The 18,735-nt window shown below is 36.9% G+C and overlaps 1 protein-coding gene across 1 annotated transcript; it reads left to right on the top strand.

The window, feature by feature from the left end:
• The first annotated feature begins 219 nt into the window (after positions 1 to 219).
• LOC136254184 (uncharacterized) lies at positions 220 to 16,308 on the top strand. Its single transcript, XM_066046858.1, has 8 exons — positions 220 to 1,184; positions 8,750 to 8,845; positions 9,806 to 10,018; positions 11,602 to 11,756; positions 11,805 to 11,867; positions 12,422 to 12,475; positions 14,653 to 14,773; positions 16,090 to 16,308. The coding sequence occupies exons 1-8, from the start codon at positions 290 to 292 to the stop codon at positions 16,239 to 16,241; spliced, it is 1,749 nt and encodes a 582-aa protein (XP_065902930.1). The 5' UTR covers positions 220 to 289; the 3' UTR covers positions 16,242 to 16,308.
• The last annotated feature ends 2,427 nt before the right edge of the window (positions 16,309 to 18,735 follow it).

The raw sequence follows: 18,735 nt of genomic DNA, 5'->3' as shown, positions 1-18,735 counted from the left end.
TCAAATGTTCAAAATCTGTCAGCAGCTGAGCCCAGACACCAGCACCTATAGCTAGCTCGGAAGTGTGTGCTGAACTAAGAAACACTGACATTTGCTCAGACACACGCAGGTATATAGGAGATAGTGCGAGTGACTAGATGAAACAAACTAGTACTGTAGCAGTAACAACCCAGCACTCGTTGCCCGCTTAAAAAAATTTTTTTTTGTGATTACCGTGCAATTTTTTTTAGTAAGGGCGTCAACTAACAGAGAGGGAGTGACGGAGTGTATCGGGTACTAAACGATTACAATGCTACCTTCTTCACGGAACAACTCTGAAAACCAACAACAGCCGTCGAGTCAAAGTGTAAGCACTACTAGTCAAACAGTTAGCGACCTATTTGGTCAATCCTCTACTACTGCCACGTCGCAGTCCCCGAGAGGGGCTTCACTTTTTGGCAGTTCTGCGACCTCAGCTGCTAGTCAGGGTTTTGGTTTGAGAGCATCCTTGTCAGGTGGAGTTGGCGCAGGCGGTGGACTCTTTGGTGCAGGACAGTCGGCTGCAGGGGGTTTGAGTTTTCAAAATACAATTAGTACAGCTTCCCCAGCAAAGACTAACCAAACGTTTGGTACAAGCGGGTTTAACTCAGGAGGTGGAGGACTATTTGGTAGTTCTGGAGGATTTGGCCAAACTGCAGCCACTCCACCCCCTGCGCCATTAGCAGCTAATGAGACTATTGGTGTAAATCAATTCCCAGGAGGATTTGGCTCAAATCCATGTGGTTCAGGATTTGGTGGAACACCTGCAGCAGGGGGAGCATTTGGTAGAGCGACTACAGGTCAAGGAATGTTTGGACAAGGAGGGGACAACCAGGGAGGATTTGGCCAAGGCTTTAACCAAAATGCAGGAAATATATTTGGGACACCTAGAGGACTGCAGGCTAAAAAAAGAGATAAAAGGTTGCCTGCCTTGGATTCCAGGGCTCGTGATCCGTGCACATGGCTGTTTTTGGTTAATGGAGGACAACAGACATTTGAAGAAGAGCTAAAAGTTAGGGAGAACTTTGAGAAGCTTTACAAAGTGTTTGTGTCTAATGCTGTGGTTAAAGCTGAGAATGTTGTGTGTGCAACTGGTACCTGTGGTATCATGTGTGGAGTGGAGGATACCATTGTAAATGCCTGTAGTATTGGAAAGATTCTCACAGGTACATAGGTACTAAATAATAGTTTACATATTACCGTACAGTACGAAAGTAAAAGGTTTGGGGTTTTCTGACCAAAGAAACCACCCTAAAACCAGCCTTACAGTACCCTTATGGTGCCTTGGCAAGTATAACCAAGCCTTCAGTATGACTTGAAACACTTCCAATAGGCTGCTACATTTTGTGAAATTTTTCTCTGCTACCTAACTGATGCCTTCAGACAAGTGTAGCTCAATAACGGCTAAGACTACGGCTTGTTTTTTTCATTGTTGGACTTTGCTTCAGCCCGACAGGTAGCTTTTGGCATACCAGAGTACATTTAATATATGCTTCATGACCTGTACAGTAATTGTAGTGGTAGCGTAAGTGACCGATTATCGAACAACGTTTATACTTTACTTCATAAATATCTCGAGGAAAGTAGTATCAACTTCGAATTTTCACCAGGAGGTAGCGCCTTTCTTGTAGAATACCTCACGTAAGTTTGAGCAATAGTATCTGATTAGCGTCCGTGTTATGAGTGGATTTCAGCATTCCGTAAAATATGAATTATCGAACACCGATACCTATTATTGAATGCCCATTAATTTGCGTTAATCAATTATCGAACGTTTTGCACCTTTTCTACTGTGGTGATTTCAGTGCAACCTACACACTCTTACTTATTATACCAACGTGTTATCTGAAGTACAATGATACTGTAACTGAAGTATAGTTTTGATACAAACATGCACTTGTGAGTTACAACGGCAAATCATTTAGTGTAAAATGTGTACAGTGAAAAATCAGCACATTACGACCAATAACACATTCTTATTATCCTTGTTTACAACAACCCCTTCTGTACAGTCTTCGTGGATACATCTTTTACTCAGGAAAACGACAAACAGAGGCCCAATCCCGCTGCCAAAGTCACGCTCGAGTTGTACTTCTTTCACGGCGATTCCTGTGTTCTTTTTCTTCATTTCTTCGTCAGTGGTGATGAGTATCAAGACTGCTGTGATGTCCACACATAAACTCTAAAGGATGGAAAGCTCATTAAGAATAGGCTACACTATTGGAATTCTCCATTTAAACACCTTACGAGTATGCGGAATAAAATTGTAAACTTCCGAATACGTTACGTGATTTTTATGTTCGATAATAGGTACCGTTCGATAATAGGTCACTTACGCTATACAGCTAGGAAATGAAGTCACATGTTACAACAATAAATGGACAGATAATTATACAAGTACCTTGGAAATTTTAAGTTCAATTAGGGATCATAGAAAAAAAAAGTAGTGAAGCAAGGGAGGTTGCCTACACCTAATCCTTAATTCAGTCATGGGTATAGACTAAGTAAGGATAAAATGTCCACTAGTATATCTTCAAGTGTAGGTGATCTCCCTTGTTTCACTACTTCATTTCTTTGATCCCTGATTTGTTATAAAATTCTATACTTGTATAATTTATTGTAACGTATGACTTCATCTCCTAGCTGTGTACCATTACAATAACTAGAAGATTTATACGTATTTGGCCATGTTCTAAAAATAAATTGTTACATAATTGTATGTACCTTTTCACCACTGAATCGTTCTTAGGAGAACAGATCACTCTATATAAACTACCATATCTCACAATCTAAACTAGCATGGAATACCCGCTTTGTTCATTATTGTCTATAGAATTTAATATATCACTATCGTGTACATAAAGGCAACCACAAGAATGCCATAAATCATAAATAATGGGTCATCAACTTTTTGAACATATTCTACCATTAAACAGAATTCTAATGTTCCATAAGTCAGTATTGTTAGTCTGTTTGTAATCGAAGCAACCCACATTACGGCTGGTTTTCAGGTGTATTTACAACTACGCATGTGCAAATACACACATGGCCTAAAACCCATCCGACTTAAAGTAGTATTACAAACTCATGACTTACCTTTTCCTTCCCCTTCCTTTATGTAGACTATGTGGTTATTGTTTTGAAAATCTCTTTGGTATGCTGATAAAACACCATGGACAAACAGACGATAAGTATAACTATGAAATACACTGTTCCTCAAAAATTCATAGTATGATACAGTATACACAAAAAGGTAGATGCAAACAAATTTGTGACCGGACTTGCAAAAATAGGGCATGTGGGCACAAGCTATATCCCACCACATAACATCTTGTATCTCAATGCTGAGATAGGATATTTTTATTCTATAACTTTTATTTTAAAGCCCACTATATTGTTAAGAAGTGCTGAAATTTCATGGCCAAACAATAACAGAATACAAAGTTATGATTTATCAAAGTTTTAAAAAGTAGGCAATTTTTATGTGCCCTATTTTTGCAGGCCCAGTCACATAATATTATTAATTTAATTAATCACTAAAGATGCCATATGGCATCCTTGTGTTATAAACCGGACAGCAATGGAGATTTAGACATGCTATAATATTCTTCTTGCATTAAACCAACCAATGCACCTATCCTGAAATGGGCATACCCCTAAAAATATGGGAACATAGGTAACTGGATTCTTCACACACTATTGCATGTAACATTAGGTAGGCTGTCAGTTGTGAAAATTTCATGTTGAATATCAATATCTACTCAGACTATGTATGTTATGTGTCAGGACAACTTGTGTAAATGATTCTCAATACAGTAGACCCTCGGTTATCCAACCCTCGTTTATCTGTACCCTCGTTTATCCAAAATTAGAAATGACTGTTCTATTAGAGTATTTTGTGCATACGTATTATGTTCTATTAGGTTATTTCTGTATATATATGTATAGGCCGAACAATTCACAACACTTTTACCATTACCTGAGACACAGTGGGGTTCGGATAACCGAGGGTCTACTGTTGTGACCAAATTTTTGAAAATTTTCGATCTATGCATGCACCACTGTATTTGACTTTTAGCCATAAATGGATTGCCACACCAGTACAGTACATGTTTACTCCACAGCCATGACAGCCATGCCACTGATTTGCCCAGGGAGTGGGTTTCTAGAAACATGTGCCAGTCACATGAACTGGAAATGCTCTGGCACCTTGAAATGTCACTGGCCAGCTGTAACACAGGCTAGAGATATGAACACCCTTGGACAGTCACCAAATGTTTTCACTGTATATTTCTTTCACTTTGAGTGAGTCAGGTGGTTTTGAGAACCCTATATTAAGGCAGGAGATTCCATATGACCTGATCAAGTTGATATATCTATCAGCCCTGCCATCACATACGTATGGTGATATGCTTGAAGATACGGTCATAAAAAGGTAATGTTGCTTAAAATCACAGCTTTTACTACACAAATCAGGGTTGAACTTGGTCAGGTCGTCCATTGTTCAGGTCATAAAAGTCACATTTTGTGCAGGTCAACTGCTTTATAAAATACCTGGGGGTTCAAATCACATTTGAAACAACATAATTAACTTGACTATGTGGAAATGTATATATGCAGCAGCGGCCCAGCTTCTTTTGTGAGCCATGCTCACCAATCTGAGATGGTGTGTGACTGTCTGCATGAAGCCATGTCGACTAAACAGCATTTAAGCTTCTTTCGTGAGTCTTATAAGCAATAGTCTTGCTGCACCTGCCCCTTTTGGTAAAGGTCAGGACACACTCAAGCATTCAAAATTTATAGCATGTCACAAGTAAGCATGGTGATTACCAAATTTTGTGATGTTTTGTTTTGGAGTTACCATAGATAGCTAGTATGATTTATGAAAGAAATTATTACGAAGATGAGATGTGACGGATAATACCCTGTCTTTAATAATAAAAAATGGAACTATGATTTTAAAAGGCTTAATTTGTGTTAATTTTAGAACTGATGTATTCATCTTCTTATGGATAGAGTCTCGGTCATGCTTGGTATGTTTTCCTAAACGTTTTAGAGTATTATACATTTCTTGAGTGGTGTGGCATTCCCATATGCCTTGCTTTCATTTAAACCAGGTCACATCCGGGGCAAATTCAAGTCTGACCTGATGCTATCTGGGTCAGTTGGTCATTGGGGTCAGCAGTAGTGACTCTGTTTTAACACTGCTCAGCCATGTTTTCATAATTCAGTTTAAAATACAAAAGTATGAAAACAGGGTGTGAAAATAGGCTACAGAGTGTGAAAAACAGGCTACAGAGTGTGAAAAACATGCGATACAGAATAATATGTGACACGTTGAGCAAAAACCAGCCATTTTCGCAAAATTCTATTTTGTAATAAAAACATACTGGATAAAAATACACATTCTACATACAGATTTTACACATGTTTTAATCGCATTGGTATGGTATGCATTGAAACAAAGCTCATATCTATACACCATCAGATTTTTGTTTTCATCATTTCATGAGGAGTAAGAAAATTATTGTTGCATGTTTATACAGCCTATGACATGTGAGTTATGGGCGCTTGTTTATGATGCGGTAGAAATAAAGTTTACCGTAGTCATTTTGGAATCAATGGAATGGCCTACTCAATGGAATGTCCACATGAAGACATGCAGGGAAAACACTATACTTTAATCGATGTGCTAGTTTATGGTGAACATACTGAGCCAAACCCTGTCTTCGTAACTTATTTCAGTCATGAGTTATGATTGATTAAATAAGCACCTGTAATTTATACAAATCAAATTTATTCCTGTTCCAACTGTCTAGCACTATACCAGGACTATTCATCATGCACAAAAAGTCAAAACTTTGACTGTCCACTCCTTTGTTACTATAGATAGCAGAGAAGTAATAACATGGAATTTGAGGAATGTGCAATAATGGCTGGTTTTCTTTGGCATGAAGTGCAACTAATTTTCATTAACATTACACAACTTATTTCTACTCTTTTTCACTTCTATAATTATTAGCGTCTGAATAACCAATGCTTATTGGTCAAGTGCATATATAGCAATGAAGTGCTAATAACAATAACAATAACAATACACAGTGAACAAATAAATTAATAAATAAAATTAATTTAAATTCTGTGTACAAGGAGATATAATGGTTGTGTGTATCTTTAAGATTTATGTGCAGGTATGAGGTTTCACTGCCTATTCAGTACAATAACTTTGCTGTGACGGCTAAAGAGCCTGTGGTACAGTTCAAAATCAAATATCTTACTACGAATTGTAGTAATCAAAACTGCAAAAACCAAAGGATGGCACATCAACTGACAGCATTTGATTGGTTGCACCAGAAACTCCATAACATACAGCCTTGTGATTGGATCATTATTGAGGGAGTAAAATGATAACATTCGCATAGCCAGGTTGAATAGCATATCTAACCCACCAAGAAGCAAAATGGATGCAGTGGGTTTGATGTGAGTTTTAAGTGTATCTAGATGTGTGGCTCTCCTTAGGTGTACACCATGGCCGGGTAATTGCACTCCTTCTCTGTATCTGGCACTCGTCTCATGGATCTTGTTGTATAGGTAGATATTGATGGCTATCATTAGCGCAGTTGTAAGGACCATGAAACTTCCTTTAAAAAGGTAATCTAGAGGAAAGCCATCCAAGCTGTGGCATGCTGCGAATCCCGCTACATATTGGAAAGACATACCATAAACTATGATTGAGCAGGTAAGAATTGCCATCATCCAAACTACTGTTAAAATGCCGACTGCAATTTTATTGTTCATGATCTGATGATATTGGTGGGGATATGAGATGGTTGTAAACCGATCAATAGCAAGGGTGGCCAATAGTAGCTGACTGGCAAAAGTAGGTGTTTCGAGCAACTTCAGAAGAGCACAACTAAATTCAGCGTGACACCCTGCCACATGCATAATCAGACCAATGATTTGGACCAAACTTTCTGCCACAACACCCAGAAAATCAGTAGCTAGCAAATTACCAACCAAAAAGTAGTACTTGGTGTGCAGGCTCTCTTCTTTGGCAATCACACGCATCACCAAGCCACTTGGAATAGCCAGCACAGGTGGAGCCAGCATCATCATCATTATTTTGAGGTAGCTGACAAACAGGGGCACCTCCATGTAGCTGCCATCTGTAAGGGTTGTATCATTGAAGGACTCCATTCTGTGGCTGTAATATATGTCATTACTGAACTTCACTACTCATTTTCAACAACTAACTAACAACTGATATCTTAGCACACAAGAAATACAAATTAGTGTCATTCATTGGTATTTTTACATCAATTGACATAATACACTAATGTGGATCATATCATTAAAGCATAGCAGCAAATTTTACTGAGTCGCTTTCCTTTAAAACACTACAGTGTAACCAATTGTGTTACTTCTTGTAATTTATGTGTGTTAAAGTTGTTAAACTTAGTAGAATGTAAAATATGCTAATATGTTTACATATTGTTAATGATTCAAAGCCATTACTTCACTGTGTAGCTATAAATGATAGAGTATGTTTTGAAAGTGAACAGACTTAGATTGTAAAAAGAATATAGTAGCAGAATTTTAAGTTGGATTAGGGATCAAAGAAAAAAAAAACAAGGCAAAAGCTAAATGTGATGAAACAAGGAAGTTGCCTATACCTGCAGATATACATACTAGTGGACATTAAATCCCTAAACTTCAATCTAAAACCATAACTGCATTAAGGATTTAATGTCCACTAGTACGTATATCTACGCACATAGGCAACCTCCACTTTTTAGCTATTTCCTTGTTTCACTATTTTTTCTTTGATCCCTATCCAACTTAAAATTCCTAATTTTCCTTCTACTTGTTTGTTCACTTTTTCATAATATAATTATGACTACTGAAACAGTGCATAGAAAGAATGGTACCTGGAATTCCATAAAAATATATCAGCGTCAGAATGTACACGTACCTCAACAATCAGTTAAGTAACAAAAAGGGAGGTGGCCATTACACTTTGTTTCAGCTTTGCTCCGCCTGTTGCACAGTGTTCGTAACAAATGAACAACAGTACGAAAAATGTCTCTGCAATCAATCCTGAAAATACAGGTGATAAGCATCATAGTCAACACAGCCACAGGGAAGCTGCATCACATTATAGCAATCGACAGCTTGCATTGTAGGCAAAAATAACTGGAACACAAAGGAGGACAAAGGCAAATACATGATGCATGTGTTGTGTGTACTGTGGTTGGTGAAAAGGCATATCTCAGGACAAAGCAACGTCAAACAGTGAAGAAATCAAGCCCTTAGCCTTATTCATTGTCGAGTTATACTTGGCTGGAGGCATTAGTTACAGTAGTCAGTCAGCGTAAAATTCTGTTAAGCAGAAATTTAAAAAGAAATTCCACAGAAACTTTTTGGAAAGGTTGTGGAGTTGGTCCGAAGAAATTTTTGGGTTTGGCTATGCCCAACCAATGCTGCCAAGCTCTCATGGAGAGAAATTGAGGTTAATTTTAGGGTGATATATTTGGCTGGAAAACCCCAGTTCTACATGATCCCTAATATACAGTACTACCGCACTGTGTGATAGGACACAGCATTTTGGATAAATATTAATTTTGGTGTATTTACTGTTACGTATGTTTCTGTGATTTACATGGATACATACTTAATTTTTATTGTTTAAACTGCAATTACTTACAATTGTATATTACTTGCAATTGTGTAGGGTGCTCAGGAAACTATAGTGGTGGTTTTGGTTTTGGCTGGAGCAAGCCTACTGAAAAGCCTATGAAAACTGTACTCATGACTGATACAGATTCAGGTAACACATTTATAATAGTAACACTAAGTTCTTTTTAACACATATTATAGGAGTAATTAAGTGTATTGTACATAGTACGTAGCCTTCACTGTGTTTATACAATTGCTTTTCATGAATGCATGCACATTAATTATCATGTGCTGGATATAGTGTGCGACAATGTATTACAATATCTGGAGGTATCATTATAGCTACAAATTATTATTTTGTCATAAAGCACATTTTCATATTCTTGGTAAACTGTAAGGATTCACTGAATGTGTCAAGGTATTTCCTTGCATAAGTGGTCAGATTTTAATGAAACTGGTCCAAATCACACATCAGGCAAAAATCCAACTAACAGCATACAGGTAGGTTTTAAATCTCAGCATTACACAATCTACGCGAGACTGTTTTGAAGAGTCACCTTCTGCAAGCTCAAAATAATGGTAATTTCCGGCCTTGGTAAGGACCTGGCTTGATGAGATTCAGGGTGTACTGGTGGATGGCATGTTACAATTTGGCCAAGTGTTTTCTGTGATGATTCTGTTGCATACAAACTACAAGCACAACACTCAAACTTTATCTCCAGACATATCGTGGACCCCATCCATTACAAATTCTATCTGTTGCCCACATCTTTTGTGAGCACTTGTTATACTACAGTACTACATTCATCAAATTTTTAATCTTATTTAGTGGGGAACTCAACAAACAGCTACATGCAAGTATTGGAAATGCTTTGAATTGATGAATAAATTTCATATGTGTATTGCTGCCCTTGGCAAGCTATAATGGTTTGGATTCTTTACAACCATTTTATCTCAATGTATGATTAGAAAAACTGATGACTGATCGTGATTCTATGCTTACGTAAAGTAACATAAATACAGTACTGTATGTGGGTATCACACATATGTTTAAATAGGCAGAGATCTAATATGTACTGTCCTTAATGAGGGTTCTTTTTTTGGTTCATAGTGATTGTGATTTTCATTGGAGAAGGATGGATTCCACCAATAGGGTATAATCCACCATCAATGATACCCAATGCTGGAAGTTTGGCATTCTTTAATGGATCAAGCGTTCGCTTTGATGGTATACTCAACCTGGAGGATGAATTTGTCGCTAAGAACACTCTCTTTATATGCCAGGCTTCATATTCTGGAAATGTGCTACAAGATGCTGCTAAAAGTATGAATGCATGTATGTCCATGTATAGAGGACTTGCACCGTGTGATGACACGGGCTAGCAATGGTTGTCTGGTGGCCTAACTTTCCGTGGGGTCAGAATGAAATAATAACATATACTCACTATGGGCGGAGTATAGCGGCAATGGGAAGCAGGACTAGTTTTGAACTAGAATTCCTCAACACTTGCTCGGTAAAATACTGTAGGTGGCAATTTAATTTTAGGTAAATTACTCACTGATTCAATCTTTGCTGTTTCTAACAAGCTGGGTGTTATTTATTCAACATGAGATATGCATTCACTTCACTATAGACCATTACAAATAGAGAAGACACTGTTTAGTCACCACATTGTCCTGAAACAGCTGACAACTGTGGTTGCACAAAAATTGCAATGAATTGTCAATGTGCAAGTCCTCTATGTACATAGAGTATAGCAGGCATTGTATATACATAGCAATCCTCATACATGTAGCCTGTAATACTGTAGCATTTCCTTACTATATGTCCAAATTGAAAGATTTTTGTGCAGTTAACAGATATTAAAATAGTACATTTATGTTTACTGTAGCAACAAAATAGCATGGAAAATGAATTTATTAGGATAATGCATTTATTATTCTTAGATATTGTAGAAATATGACAAACATAGCTAGCCTGATTTTTTGTATTAAGATTTCAACATAATGACATGCAACTGTGGCACAATATAATCAGATAACTATTGCACTGTAACATCAAAGCATGGACTATGTTTCCAACAACAGCAGGTGGTGTAGTTGCACATTTACAGATGCCACATATTTTGTAACACATTTCAGTTTAGTTTAGACATTCATCATTATTGAAAGTATGCAAGTGGTTAATTATACGTATAGTATTAGTTTAATTCAAGCACTCTAAAATTCTTCATGTGTACTGTACGCACAGTTATATAGGCCTGTGCTGCATGATTGTGCCAGCATAATATTATATATACAGTATGTTAAAGTACAGTAGGATCTATATTATCCGAACACCTGTGTGCCAGTTAAATCATAAAAGTGTTCAGATAATCGGATAAATGAAGCCCATTCATTTATATACTAAGTTCTGTTCAACTACTCTAATAGAACATACTAATAGAATGTTCACCTAATGAGGAAATACTCTAATAGGGCAGTCACTTACACTGTATACTGTTTGGATATTTGAGGTTTGGATAATTGAGATTCGGATTCCTACTGTATTGCTATACAATTGTGGTATGTTGGATATCAGAGAACTGCGAATTGTAATAAGGATATCCATCTAAAACTGTCACACAAGTTAAAATATTAGCATTCTTAAGACCTAATAGAACAGTCACCACAAGTTAAAAGAGCATTCACAGGAAAATTAGCACTAAAGACACAGAGTTTACGTACACATATATCTGCAGTACAATGGAACAGCCTGAGAGCATAATAGGAGCATGTATAATGGTTGCTGCTCTTAGTAGCTGTCTTTGCAAAGCAGCAAATTCCTTTTTTGTTGAAAGATATAGTTAATATTTAGTAGAAAACTTCATTGATGTAACCAGTAATCTGTCTCCTATTACGTACTAGGAGTTGCAGGTGATGGTAGGGAAATGTTAGCCATGTCAACAGGACCTGATCATTGTGGCTCTGATGGGTCGATCCTAGTTGATGCAATGGTTGACTACTTTACTGGTACAGAGTGGAAGGATAAAACTTTAGTTGAACTGCACCAGTTTATACAGGTGCGTATGTAGCACAAGTATTAATTGTACTTACATTAACAATTTTAGGAAAAGGTACATTCCTGCACACCTCATTACAAGGAGATGTTTGATAAGGAAGTGGCATTGACTGTAAGTCAAATAAACTACAAAGTTAGATGCATACCGTGGATATGAAAATTTTTGTTGTCAAATGTTTGTGTCATATTATGCCATACCTACTTGAAACGTTGTTGCTCAGACCCAAATTTGTTCATGCTGTGTTTTAGAAATACAGTGATTACTATATTACAGGGTGTATTATATACCATATAACAGAAAATATTGACAAAAGGAAAATTTGTCAAATTCACAATTAATCAGCTTTGACGAATTAAAACTTGACGAAAAGCAAGAAATCACAGATCTAAACACTGACTTTTGAGGCACTTATTGACGTTTGATGAATTAAAATTTGACAAATATAGCTAATTTGTCAAATTCTTTCATCAAAAGTTACCTGTCATATGGTAAGTACATAGATCCTCCTTCCATACTTTATGTCTGGTAAATTTAAGAAAGAGCAATTATTTACTGTGAGACATGCTAATAAAATACTATAGAAAGTGATAAGCTACAGTTGTTTATATATATACGTATATATGTAGAATTTCAATACATTGTTATACTACTATAATTACGTATAGGAGGAAGACTATGAAAGTGAAAGGCAGAAAAGTGTACAATGGTCTACTGGAAATGTAAGTGCCAGCATGGTCACACAAGAAAGCACGATGCATAATTATTCTGTTATGACTATGTGCTACACAAAGGTTCAACTACATTATGTGTAATAATTTATACTACTGTATAACAGTTTCTTTTGAGGGGAAATATTCATAGATCGCCACTATCATACTTGAGCTAATAATGCTTTGAAAGTAACCTATTGTGTTTTTGAGTAGTGCTCAAAAATCATGATCAAGATTGTGCTCTAGAGATGGCTGTTTTGTTTGAGTATATCAGTTTTTCCTGACTGCTGTATTAGAGTAAGTGACTGCTCTATCAGAGTATCTCAATCTTATTTCCGCAAAGTGTAAATAATCAGCCAAGAAACAATAAAAATAATAACACTGCACATATTCTTGATATGGAATGCAGAACTAAGGTGTAATGTGTTCATGTTTTGTTGTATTTTTGGCACTTGCAATGCACATTTTAATTTTAAAATTGTCCTATTATGCTGACGCAATGCTTGATGCTTTGCTAGCTTATTATGCTTGACATAATAATTGGTGCAAGCCTAGCCACCATCCAAAATTTTAAAGGGGAAAATTTTGCTTTGTTGAGATCTTTTATACATTATAAACAATGCAATTTTGATTTAGATGCAAATTTTGAGAGAAAAGTTTTGTGAATTAGAGCCAATCCGTGAAAAACATGAAAATTTCCCCTCAGAAAAACTTGCTATTATACAGAAAATACGTGATCTGGTATGACAGTGCTTTGGCATGACTTGACAAATCATAACTTGCATATATATCTTGTGGTAGTAAATTAAATAAAAAAGCTGTTGTATATGTAGCACAAAAGTGTCAATTTGATTTTTTATAGAGACATCAAACTCACTGTACAGTATGTACAGAACTTGAATGTGTAAAAGAATAATATTATTTGCATATAATGTCTCTTGAATGCATGACAGTTGAGGTTTGAATTTGTTTGGATGATGGCATACAAACTATTATGCAATGTTTATGCTGTCCTATATAATACACAAAGAGATAAAGGCCATCTGCATAATTATATGCAATCTTAAATGTTGGTATTGGGCAAAGTACTTGCAAGCTGCAATACATATTAAAGGTACAGTCCACTGAAATGGAAAATTTCACTTGCCATTTTATTGAATAAATAGGTTGTTTGTATCATGCAATGCACAAAAACACCTTTTTAATAATTCAATTATGGTGTTATTCCGAGATATTAAGCCACAAAGTCTAGTTACGTCACGTGCAGGCGGCAATGCCCAAGCTCTCCTTTTCAACTTCATAGTGTTCCAAGAGTACTCGAATGTTCTGCTGGAAAACAATAGCGGAGTTGTTCTGTAGTTGCCTGTAGCAGCTCGGTCTGTGTCCAGTGCTTTGCACTATTGAAGCTCACGCTTCATTATGCTCCACTGAAGTAAGATTAGTTCGATTTGTTTACAAAGCTGGGTTAGCAGTACCATGAAACAAACGATGGTATCTATATTACACTTTCCTGAGTCGTGGTAGGGATCAGTAATGTCTTGCCAGTGGCACCATCGCAATTGTTTTCCTCGCGTTTCTCTACCTCCATCCGCTGTATTGGACCCTTCAGTGTATTCAAAACATTTTAAGAAATGAACTCAGACGTGTTTCGACCACTGTACTGTTGATTTACAGTCCCTTTAACAGGAGTTCTTGAGCGTTCTTCACCACAAGACCAGTGTAGATTCACTTACTGGCTTGTAACTGGTTGCAGTACAAGTTCTTAAGTTGTTATGACATGAAACTAAATCGAATATAGCTGTACATGTACGCTTCTGTCGCTTCAATGTGTACTAAAGTTGCATTATGACATAATATAATTGACAAACCACAATACATTAAAATGTGTTATATCTACTAAACAAAACAAAATCTAACTAAATCACATACACCAATCTATCCCACTAGTAGCAAGGATTGATAATAGCCAAAGTGTATTTTACTATTTTGGACCTTTAATACAAGTTGATAATGGATAGGATTTAGTTGTAGAGGCAAAGAGAGTAGAATAGTCTAGGCAAACTCTTAGGGCCTTTAGTGTACATTGCTAACCACATTGCTAATTGAGCATGTATAGCTTTTCCAATATACATTCACAATCCACAACTAAAGATTTTTCCATGTGGATATATACATTGTTTTTATAGTACTCGTATCATCAACCATCAAAGATCCCTACAGCAGCATGGAAGATGTTTGAACAGATTGACAAGCTCAGTGAAAAGCTTAACACTGAATCTTCAGGACAGATTACAGTAGACATGCAAGGTGAAGTGTTGTGTGTAGCTACCAGTACATGTGGTATGTGTGCAGTTCTGCATACATGACTATGGGGCTGCATACATGACTATGGGGATGAGACCAAGTTGGGTCTAGGGCATTGTGTTCAGGGTCTTATCTGCTTTATAGAACATCCATGCCTGGTCCGGATTGGATCATGTGTGATAGTACACTTTGACTGAGTCATGCTGAGGTGTGTTGTCTGTTTGTGTAAATGGGACCACTTCCACTTATTGGAATTGTGCATTGCTGTCTGTACACATACATGGAGTCACATGCACCCTTGTTGGAATTGTGTTTTTGCTGTCTGTAGAGTCATTCCCACTTACCAACTGTTAATTACAGTGTCATGCTGTTTGGGTTAATACAGTGGAACCTGTCTTTAATGGTCACCTTGGGACCAGATATATCTGGCCTTTATATACAGGTGGCTGTTATAGAGAAAACTTGCTTGAGGTGGTCAGCAGAATTTTAGTGGCTATGACCGTTATAAATGAGTAATTATTATTAGGAGGCTCGCGCCAACCACAATACAGTAATATTTTACTAGTTTTTAGTACAGAAAGGGCAAGGTGAATGTTGGTTATAGCTATTGAATATGTTTAAGCAATGAAGCCTGATAGATTATATTCATTGAAAGGGAGGAAGTATGATAATTGCTCATTAATTGAAACGGTGCTGTGGTGCCAGGAAATTGGCTTAACAAGCTACCATAAAAGGTAGCAACTACTATACGAAGGATGAAGTTATGTATACAGTGATTCATAGGCAAATTCTTGGTTGACTGTTATATATATGCATTAGACAGGTGACCACTTAATGCAGACCACAATGCATACAATTGTATGGGAAAATATTTGGAACCTCATGACCATGGCCGTTATGCAAAGGTAGCCAGTCAGTGTGTGGTAGCCTTCTATATCCTTTAAAAGTAGGAGTAACTGCAGTCTGTCAAATACATGGGTCTTGCTACAGTGTTGTGCCTGAAACCACCCCACTTATTACACAATCTAGCTTTTGATACAAGCCTCTATTTAGAGGTCAGATCCGGATTACTATCCAGGTTAGCGGGTTATTTGGTTGTAGTACTGGCCCGGTTTCAACCCTACATGCATGACTATACAACTTACTATTTATTTTATAACTGCACATCCTGATTTGCCACTTTCATAAATAGTTTCTATAAGATATTATAGTTTTAGTTCAACATTCATTAAAACATAAAGTTACATTCAGTGCTATCAAGTTGAATTTGAAATATCTACACTGTAGCATTGAGTTGTGAGGACTCTTTTTTGCTTTAGATCAAATAGCAAGTCAACTACAACAGATGAAAGACAACAAGTTTGACCTCATCACAATGTTCAAACGTAAACCCAACTACAAGATGAACATGTATGGAAGTGTGGATGTGATGGGGAAGATGAAAATGAGTGACTTCTTACATCTTACTTGATTGTAGTGATGTGACCATTTGGTTGTTTTATAGAATATTTTTGTGATATTTACTATTTATTTGTTAATTAAGCTGCAACTGGGTGAGTTCACTTCATTTACTCTATACACTGCTTTTTCTAATTGTGGTAATGATGAACAGGTCTAGTGATTCCAGATAAATTCAATGTTATTAATATGAACTATAGTTAGCTTAGGCTTACAGATTATTCTAAGGTCATATGTGCTCATTGGATTTTATGGACAACAGTGCCTTCGAGAATTGCCAGCTTCAAGCATATTCCTTGCTAATTCTTTGTAATTTGCCATTAAGTCAAGGTAACCACTCACTGTCACTGCCAAAAAAGGCTGACACATTTCTATGTAGCTATATAGTCTTGTGACTCATAAAATGGCTGTAATATCCTTTTAACTATACCAATACATCTTGATTATGAAACTGCCTTCTGTATGTAGTAAGCCAAAGAATCCTGGTCATCATGATCACAAAAGGCTTAATTTTGATTTTTACTCAGAAATGGAAGTTTGCTCACAGCTAGAATGTTTCAGTCCTCGTTATTCATCCAGACCGGAAATGACTTGATGCACATGGATTAGGATTGTGGGGCTTGGCACTATGACTAGTGGTTCCAACTACAGTGGGAATTGATTAACTATATAATATTATAATGACTTGAAAACTTGAAAAAGAGTTGATCTCCATCCTGATAAGTGCATTCATCTGGGGTAAGCATTGGACAGCTATCGCTCTCTGTGACACCACAGCTGTAGTTGCCATCCTAAACAGTAGCTATAGGTACAGCACATGTATACAGGTAACCACATGATGCAGATGCTTCCATAATTTGCTACTTATCATTTTGTATAAGCATGCATACTTTCAATTTCAGCTACGTGTAGTGCACATTCCAGGTAAGCATAATAGTTTAGCAGACTGTCCATGATAGGCTGTACACATGTACACTTTTATCATTACATTGATATTAGAAAAACAATTGGCTATCACGTGTTCCTCTTTGCAGTGGCAGTTCCACATGGATCTCAACTGGACATCTCCCACCTGGATGCAACAATTCAGTAATTTGTTCAAAAGGACACTCAAAAAACTTTGTTTACCAATCTGCTCTGAAGTAATATGTGTTAAACTCATGGAATACGTATCCCATTCTCAGTGTCAGAAGTAATTTTCTATGTTATTTTAATTTGTTGCATTTTCAAAATCTCTCACCACAAACATTCAAAACTTATCTAGCAGGTATATGTACAAAAGTCTTCCAGAGCTGAGAGTCTTCTCCTTACTTCCACATCTTCATCTAATGCAAACAGGCCTAGGTGTTCAACAAACCTTTTCACAACATGTGCCAGTGTCCAAGAAAATCAAGGTGCCAGGTATTACAGAAGATAAAAGCTCACTGATCAACACAGTTAAGTACCAACCCACAGACATCAGTACAGTGAAACCTCTATAATCTGATACTCATTGAAATAAGAAAATTGTATCGGATTAGCAAGGATGTCAGATTATTGAGGCAGTATTGCATAGGAAAAATCTTATACAAAACAATGTCAGATTATAGAGGTATTTTGAATTACAGAGGTGTCAGATTAGAGAGGTTTCAGTGTACAGTATTATGCTTGGGCAGCAGTCACGTACTATTTGCTTACATTCTTCCACTCTGGTGAAATTACCATTCCATCCATATGTTGCCATGACACACCTGAGTTAGGGTGATGTTGCAATCAATAATCCTACATTTCCAAAGCTTTTCGAGCGCATGAAATTAAAGTGGTCAAAGGCAAACCAATATAGGAGGGTTCATTATAAGAACTGATGGCTTGTAGTCAGTGCCCAGTAAGTGCCATACTTTCCTACATGGCAATCTGAGAATCAGAGTTGGATCCTTTCTTCAAATATCAAAACAGGACATGTACACTCACTAACTAAACCAAACAAGCACTTCAAGCATGTGGGTTACCTCACATGGCTTTGCAAGGCATGGTGTGCTGCAGCTGGATGTGGCATAGAAGACTCTCTCATATGCAAACTTTGATGCTGGAATAGTGACGCCTTTCTTATGGTGCATGCATTTGTATGTCACAAGAAGAACTAGCAGAGTTCTCAAGGATCCTGGTTACTAGCTACATGATATCAGATAAATTTAGTTTTCATTTATTGATTAATTACTGCTACTATTTTCTCTTGCAACTACTGTTGTTTGCATGCTTATGTGATCTACTGTAGGTAAAGAAGTGGAACAAGAAGGATGTTGTCTGGGGAGGAACAAGTTGTTTGGACTGTTAGAGCCTACATTGGGCTCTAAATTATCCCCCAAAGCTGGGTAGTTGACATGCCTGGGATATATTGTTTGTCAATAATTCCCAGCTGCAGATATACTGTATATAGATATTTAAATGTGTTAATATTAAAATTTAATGCCATAGCTGGCTGCTTGCTAACCTCCACAAGGATTTTTTTCCATCTTCTATATGGTAAT

This window comes from Dysidea avara, chromosome 4 (assembly GCF_963678975.1).
Source record: "Dysidea avara chromosome 4, odDysAvar1.4, whole genome shotgun sequence".
NCBI classification, from domain to species: domain Eukaryota; kingdom Metazoa; phylum Porifera; class Demospongiae; order Dictyoceratida; family Dysideidae; genus Dysidea; species Dysidea avara.
The sequence above is the reverse complement of the archived record's forward strand: the minus strand, read 5'-3'. Positions and strand labels throughout refer to the sequence as shown.

Excerpts from the sequence above, each read along its gene's own strand:
- LOC136254184 (XM_066046858.1), top strand. The coding sequence starts at position 290 with ATGCTACCTTCTTCACGGAACAACTCTGAAAACCAACAACAGCCGTCG. Across the intron at positions 1,185-8,749 it reads TATTGGAAAGATTCTCACAG|GGTGCTCAGGAAACTATAGT; the intron begins GTACATAGGTAC and ends GCAATTGTGTAG. Across the intron at positions 14,774-16,089 it reads GATTACAGTAGACATGCAAG|ATCAAATAGCAAGTCAACTA; the intron begins GTGAAGTGTTGT and ends TTTTTGCTTTAG.